The sequence below is a fragment of the Vombatus ursinus genome, unplaced genomic scaffold, assembly GCF_900497805.2.
Source record: "Vombatus ursinus unplaced genomic scaffold, bare-nosed wombat genome assembly UNPS02014812.1, whole genome shotgun sequence".
Classification (NCBI taxonomy): domain Eukaryota; kingdom Metazoa; phylum Chordata; class Mammalia; order Diprotodontia; family Vombatidae; genus Vombatus; species Vombatus ursinus.
The window spans coordinates 89,016,855-89,024,805 of NW_020954590.1; the positions used below are offsets into that span (position 1 = coordinate 89,016,855).

At 35.8% G+C, this 7,951-nt stretch overlaps 1 protein-coding gene and 1 long non-coding RNA gene across 2 annotated transcripts in view; one reads left to right on the plus strand and one right to left on the minus strand.

The window, feature by feature from the left end:
- Positions 1-1,929, plus strand: part of LOC114053719 (minichromosome maintenance domain-containing protein 2-like) — a 36,597-nt gene extending 34,668 nt beyond the window's left edge. The window contains exon 14 of the mRNA XM_027876849.1: positions 604-1,929. Coding sequence (XP_027732650.1) covers positions 604-770 — 167 coding nt within the window. The 3' untranslated portion in view covers positions 771-1,929. The remainder of the gene's footprint in view (positions 1-603) is intronic.
- Positions 1,930-4,487: 2,558 nt separating this feature from the next.
- Positions 4,488-7,951, minus strand: part of LOC114054131 — a 5,205-nt gene continuing 1,741 nt past the window's right edge. The window contains exons 2-6 of the long non-coding RNA XR_003570437.1: positions 7,752-7,818; positions 7,448-7,514; positions 6,468-6,594; positions 6,258-6,332; positions 4,488-4,917 (exon numbers count right to left, since the gene is read on the minus strand). This is a non-coding gene — a long non-coding RNA (uncharacterized LOC114054131). The remainder of the gene's footprint in view (positions 4,918-6,257; positions 6,333-6,467; positions 6,595-7,447; positions 7,515-7,751; positions 7,819-7,951) is intronic.

A 7,951-nucleotide genomic window follows, 5' to 3' on the forward strand; every position in this document is an offset into this window, starting at 1 on the left:
ATAAAAGGTATAGTTCATATTTAATCTGTAGTTGTAATTTGTAAATCTTTGTGGTTTATGTTAAGTGCTTACATCAAGCATAAATTTGCCTCTTCAGCTCCCACTCATTGCTCCCAGTTTGACCATCAGAGGTAAAGCAGAACAAGTAGAATACTGCTCCCATATGATGGGCACCCTATATCATCTCATGACTAATTTACACTAAAAGTTGTCCCTCAACTCAAAGTAAAACTTCACTTTAATTTCCTTAGGCATCCATTTTTTAGGGTTTCAAGTAACAAATTGTTTTTTTGGTCCAGACCTGACCTTATTTTACTGGTCTAAGTGAACTCACTGCAATGAAACTCCCTCAACCAATGGAAATCAGCATTATACCAAGCTATTTTTAATACAGATTACCTGTTTATTAGCATCATCTCCACAAGATCAAAGCCATTTAGTATATAATTTATAACCCAATCTGCCCCCGCCCCCACCAACATACAACCACACTTGTCACATAGCTAGTTTAGTTAAAAAGGGTATATAGTTAAACAAATTTACATTTAAGGAGCATCTTTGTAACTTGAAAGTCTTACACTACCGGTTCTTTTCTTCATTTAGGGGCTGCTGTATTTTGCATAGCTCCAAATGCAGTGTTTCCATTTGAACTCTGTGGCGAAGAACATTTAGAACAAAGAGATGCTTATCTAATTCAGTGCCAACAACAGCTTCAAGAGTTTATTGCAGCTTATGGACCAGGATCAGTTACTGCTACAAGTGAAGAATAATCCTGTTTGGTACAAGTATTTTTGGCTTGTGGACTCTCACTGGGGGGAAAAAACTATAGTGGTACTGTTTATACTTATAGTGAAAAATGTATAATAAAAAAAGATTTAACACATGTCCAACTTTGGGAACAAAGTAAAAACTGCATTTCAAACCTCTAAAAATGCAGAGTTGACCAAATCCTAGTTCTAATGAAGGAGACCAAAAGATGGCATGGTATGACAAGAAAATTACAATTGGCAAGTCTAGGAATAAACTATTGCCACACATAACCTTGCAAGAGAAACATTTCTGGATCATATGTCACAGCAGAGAATAAAAGGGATGAAAATACAAAATTAGTAGTGGTTAATTCTGTGAAATGTTGTCAGGTTTTAAAAGTTGTAATTTAGGGTGTCTGCCACAAGATGGAAACATTTAAATAGTGAAATAACTGTACTTTATATTTACGTGTATCTCAAATTTACTTTTCAAAACTGATGACAGGGCACAAATTCATGAAGCTTCAAATTTATAGAATTTTCAGGCATTACGGTTAGCTGGGGCACCAAACAAATGGATTAAGTTCTTAGTTCTAGTTAGTCGATTAAAGCCTCAAAAACTATTCAATCTGTAGAGGAACCAGTTAAGATAACGTCCTTTTAAAACACATGGGCATATAACAAAGCTTAATTTTCACATTTACTAAAAGGGCCTTCAAATGACTAATTGACTTAGAATCTAATTATGATTCCATTTAGAAAAATTAAGCCAAATTATGGTATCCTTTTGCCCTTATTTCCTGTGATCCTTGACCTGATATTTCATATTGCAGAGATCTTCATGGCTTCAAAGGCTGGTCTTCTATGCAGTTAATATCCCTTCATTCTGATTAAAAACAAAACTGGGCTGCATACAGAACATTCCATACCATTCTTCAAGGTCAGGAATATATAAAACTATTCAGACTTTTATGTTTGAGAGCAAATCTAAATTCATTCTCAACTCAACCACTGATCTTGAAATGACATGAGACTAGTCACTGAGAATCGTGTTTGCTCTTATGTGATAACTTAGTACAGCTTTGCAAAGTATTCCTTTTGTAGTCTGCATTTTGTACTTCATTATGTAAACTTTTGTAAATTTGATTTCCAGATTATTCAATAAAAGATTACTTCTGTATAAATGTCTTAAGGTTTCCTTTTCTTTTTTTTTGGCTAGGCAATGGGGTTAAGTGACTTGCCCACAGTCACACAGCTAGTTCTGTGTCTGAGGCCACATTTGAACTCAGGTCCTGACTCGAGGGCCAGTGCTCTATCCACTGAACCGCCTAGCAGCCCCAAAGTTTCCTTTTCTCAGTTATCAACTAGGGGGCTTCAGGAAACAACTATTTCTTGAATGCCTGACTACTGAAGCTAGAGAATAATTGCAGCATATTAATATGCAAACTCTATTCTGGGGTCTTCTACAGAAAATAGGAATGTCAAAGTTGACTTCAGTTGAAATAAGCATCATTTTTTGGAGGTTAAAGTTGCATGCCACACCCAATATGGGAAAAGGGAGGAGTAAAAGTAATGAGTTGGGTACAAATGAAATCTTGACTTGTAGTCAACTCAACTTGCTTCAGAAGTCAGTTCCCACAGAATTATTAAATAGTTCCCCAACTACAACCTGAAATCTCTATCACCCTCCTTTTCACATTGCTCAAATTCTTGAAACAAAATAGTTAAGCCCAATATCTTGCCTTTGAAGTACTACACAAAGCATTACAGGGCAAAAAGGAGGCTGTCAAAACATTCAAGTTTTAAGGAGTAAACTCAATTACATGTCCATATAGGAAGGTTTTGTGAAGAGTCGACATTTGCTCAATTCGAAACACATTTGAGGTACCTGCTACTTGCAACACACTGGGGATAAACATACAAAAAATACCGGTCTACAACGAAAACTACTAGGTAGGCAAGGGCACAACATTTATAGATAAAGCCATTAACACCTCAGAGGATCAGGAAAGTTTTTCTATGAGTTAGCAACTTACTAAAACCTTAAAAGAAACTAAACACCAACTTAAGCAGTATTCTATAGGCAAACGGTTGACTGCATAAAATGATGGTGAGATAAAACAATTTTTGAGCAACAGACCCTATGATCTGATGGCTGTGTGGATGAATCAGAGAAGGCAGACACTACCATGGCACTCTCCTGGTTAAAAGTGTTGTGCCCAAATCATGGTGTAGCTTAACAGAAGGAGATGATCATTACATATGCTAAAGTGGAGTAGCCGTCATAAGTCAATAAAAAAGTGAACAAAGTAGTTCTTGGCTATAATCTCAAAAATGACTATTTGTACAAATCCAAGGCAAACCCTTCAACATTAGCTTAAGTCTAAGCTCTAACCACTGATGTTTAAGATGCCAAAGTTAAATCAGTTCTACAAAGATCCACATCTAGAAACATCACCAAAAGGATGTCATATTCATCATAAAGCACTGGAATGCTAAGGTAGGAAATCAAAAGATAATTGGAGTAACAGGCAAGTTTGGCTTTGGAATACAAAAGGAAAGCAGGGCAGAGACTAAGAGTTTTGTCAAGATAACTTGGTGGTCATGGCAAATACTCTTCAACAACCCAAAAGGTAACATGGACAAACATCACCAGACGGTCAATATAGAAATCAGGTCAATTACATACATTGCAACAAAGATGAAGCTCTATACAGTCAATTTAAACAAGCCCTGGCTGGACCAGAGTGTGGCTCAGATCATGAGCTTCCTATTGCAAAATCACACTGAAAGTAGAGAAACTCATCAGGCCAATAAGTATGATTTAACTAATATTCCTTATGAATACAAGTAAAGGTGATGAATACATGTATGGGATTAGATCTGATAGTGCCTAAAGAAGGGGCAGGTTTGCAGCAGGAAGCAGTTAACAACAACAACAACAAAAAATGCCCCAAAGAAAGGGAACAAGAAAGCAAATAGTAAAGGAGAAAGGTTACTGATCTGGAGACATCCTAGAGATGAAATCACGTGGGCCTCAGGGAAGCTTTGCTAATAAGGCTAATGGAGGCGGTGGAATTTAAAATCGTAGAAATTGCTGTTTAAAGTGTACTCAACATGCCAGCAAATTTGGAAGACAGTGGCCACTGGTTTGGTAAAGATCATTTTATATCCCAATCCTAAAGGACAATGCCAAACAATGTTCAAGCTGCCAAATGACTGCAGTCATTTCACATGTTAGCAAGATTATGCTTATGATTTTTTTTAAATTTATAAAACAAGCATTTCCCTAACAATACAATAAGATGATTGCACATGAAACCACAAATTCTCTATGTACAACTTGCTATTTCTTTTAAATATACAACAAAACTATTTTGCAAATTCCCTCCCCAACCCAGATAGCTACCATTAGATACTTATATATGTAAAATCATTCTATATAATTCTATCCAGTTCTTTCTTTGTACAGGCTAGTTTTTAAAGAGGCAGAGAAGAACTAGACAAATACCAAATTGCCAACATTCCCTGGATTATGGAGAAAACAAGAGAGTTTCAGAAAAGCACGTACTTCTGCTTCATTGACTACACTAAACACTTTGACTGTGTGGATCATAACGTCTAATACCAGATCATATTATTTGTCCTCCTGAGGAACTCTGTGTGTGTTAATAAGCAAAAGTTAGAACTGCATGGAACAACTGACTGGTTTATGACTGGTAAAGGAGTACAACAAGGTTGTATACTGTCACTTTATTTAACTGATATGCAGAATACATCAAATGAAATGCCAGGCTGGACAAATGAAACTCAGAATCAAGATTTCAGGGAGATCGTCAATCTCAGATATGCAGACAATAACATTGATGGCAGAAAGTTAAGAATTAAGAAGGCTCTGGATGAGGATGAAAGAGCAGAGTGCAAAAGCTGGCTTGAGGTTTAACACTAAAAAGACCCTGATGTTAGGAAAGATTAAAGAGAAGGGGACAGCAGAGGATGAGATGGATAGTTTCATGAAAGCAACAACCATGACCTTGGACAGTCTGGGAAAGAGTGGACTGAAGGACAACAATAGTGTAGCAGATTGAAGATAAAACTTTAGTTTCTTGGTCTTCTACTTCCCACTGCATCACTGCTGCTACCTATCTTCATCAAGAGCTGGAAAAGTCTGTGGAGGAAATATTAAATTGGCAATGAATTCTGTAGTAGAAACATTTTTTTCAATTTTAAATAAATTTGTCATAAAAAGATTTCAATTTCAAACTGAAAGGAAGGTATGTCAATTACTATGTTAAAGCAGGGACAAAAGTTACAATAACCGAACAGTTAGTGAAAACGATGGAGCATCTTGTTTGAGGAACACCAAGAAGGAAGGTGTTGTTGGATTACAGAGTTATTTGGAAGGCTATACTAAACAAAGGATTTATAGTTGATCCTAGAGGTGACAGGAGACAAGGGAGTTTGAATGGGATGAGGAGCCACCTAAAGATGGTAATGGTGTCTAGTCTGCTCCCTAACTCTCCCCATTACTTCACCTTCTACCAACCTCCTGCCTCTTAGGCCTGTCTGAAAGGAACCCTCTTTCCCTACTTATATCAGGTGGAACCCCCATGATCAACAAAAACTTCTTAAACAAAAGGGAAAGGACCTAAAAATTGTTAACTATAGGTGTGTGAAACCAACCTACCAGTAAATCTGTATTCACACTGGCAAAGAATTGTCTGGTTATTGAAGGTTTTATGGGCTTCTTAAAAAAAAAAATCTGGGCAAGTGGGATATAAGATAAACACTAAACAGACAGCAGATGGTGTTACTGTTCAAGCTTTTGTTGGGATTAAGATTTAGAAGTCACCAAAATATTCAGTAGGGTAAATGGCAAAAATCTGTTAAAAATCATTAAACCAACAAAGTTCCTTCTTTGAAATATCAATGATTCTATTAATGTTTAAGGTTCACATTCAAAATTACCTTTGAATTCATGCAAATGTACACCAAAATTATGAAGTGTTGTTGATACAGATTCCAGATCTATTCACTGGCACAAAGCTTCAGAAATAACCTGCTAGAATAAAAATTACTTTGGCCAACACTCCATATACTATAGCTTTTATAGCCCTTTCTGCTAATTATGACAAATTCACATAGGTCTATAGCTGAAATGGACCAGTACAACCTCTTTTTATAAATGAGGAAATACGCCCAGAGATTTAGTTTGTTCTGTTGCATTTAATTATCTAAAACACTCATTTAAGTCCATATGCATGAATTTACCTTACAACAAGGATAACTGTATAAGTATTATATCCATTTAAAAGACAAGGAAAAGACAGGTAAATCAACTTGTCCAAGGTAAGATATAAATCCACTATACCACATTGTGGCAACATCTACTTACCAAGTGCCTACTACAGTGAAGACAACTTTTGCCCTGCACATGATATACATAATCTCAAGCTCCAAATTCATAACTGTCTTTTAATATCAACAGACTGAACTACTTTGGCTTACCTGCTAAAACAAAACAATTTGAAATCTTGTCAAGGTATATAGATCTGAATATCCATCCACAACCACCTATAAAGTCTCAGGGAAGAAAAAACACAAATTTTAATTTAAAATCTATTTCAGCTATTTACATAAAGTAAAAAATATAAAGTTACTAGTAGCTCAGCCTTACATCCTACACTAAAATCAAAGAATAATGGTAATCCAACTTACTATTGGTTATCTTCATAGCTCATACGTGACTTTTGGGCTAATACTTCATTTTAACTTTTTGAAAAAGCATTTTCGTATCTTCAAAAATTATAGTTTTATATCTTCAGAAAGTTTGAATGCTTTTCACCTAGAAGTTCAAACAGATTCTTATAAATTTTGTATGTTCTAACTCCTCTATAGAAGACCTATGAAGTCTTAAAAGGCTAAACCAAGCAGTTTGTGGATCCCCTAGATGCAAATTATCAAAAGTGTGAGCAGGGAAATGACATATGTATCCTGAGATCACTCTGGTCACTGCGAAAGATAGACTAAAGAGAAACGACTGGTGTAGGGAGAGATCGATGAGGAGAACATTTTAAGAGTCGTAACTTCAGCCCAAGGAATATGAGGATTAAGTTGAATGAAACGAATGTTTACACCAGAAGGCTCCTGAAGACAACTGTCCCCAAGGATGCGTTACATAATATTAATGGCTATGGTGCTCAAAAGCCTGAAGTTCTGTTAATTCACTGCTTGTGCAGTCTTGATCTCTCTGAGCTTCAGTCTTAAAGTCAAGTGACTTCCCAATGTAAGAGGCACTAGGTAAGATCTGAACTCCTACTGTATCACCTTTTTATTGCTTCTCTAAGGCTTGATATGTCAGGAAAAACCTTCCTAACAAATAAAAATTGTAAGTAGAATGGGCTGACCCACAGTAGGGTCCCCCTCATTAGAGGTCCTTGCAGTCAGGCATGGGTTGGAAAACTCAAATTCTTTGTATGTAGTAGGAAATTAATACTTGTTAGTATATAGACTTAAATCTGTTTCTTATACCTTCTGGCTACTATATAAATTATCCCAAATTAAGAAAAAAAAATTCCTGCTGGATTTTTGGCTTACAGTATCTAAATTACTATTAACCATGGCCTGTTGTCAACAAAAAAATTCTGAGTATCTGAAATATGAGAATGTATAGGCAAATGCAAGACAACTGTAATTACCTGAATAGGTTTAATAGTATTCAGCATTTTTGGTTCAGATCCCCCCGGAGCAAGATCTCTTCATTTCCTTAAAGAAAAAAAAAAATACCATTTTTAAAGTCTGAATTTCTTTGGATTGATAAGTTTACTCAAAAGTAATCATATGGCACATCAGATTTCAAGTTACTTCAAGGAAGCCCTCAGTTAGGTAAACGGCTTTTTTTTTTTTTTTTTTTGTAAACTCATCATTATGCCAAATGAACGCCTGAAGATTCAGTCTTATTTGTTCCAGAACCAAGAAGGGCAATTATACAACTTTAATTACCTGAATAGGTTTAACAGTATTCACCATTTTTAGTTCAGATCCTCCCTGGGCAAGATCTCTTCATTTCCTTAAAGAAAAAAAATTAGCATTTTAAAGTTTGAATTTTCTTGGATTGATAAGTTTACTCAAAGTAATCATATGGCACATCAGATATCAAGTTACTTCAAGGAAGCCCTCAGTTGGGTAAACGGCTTTTTTTT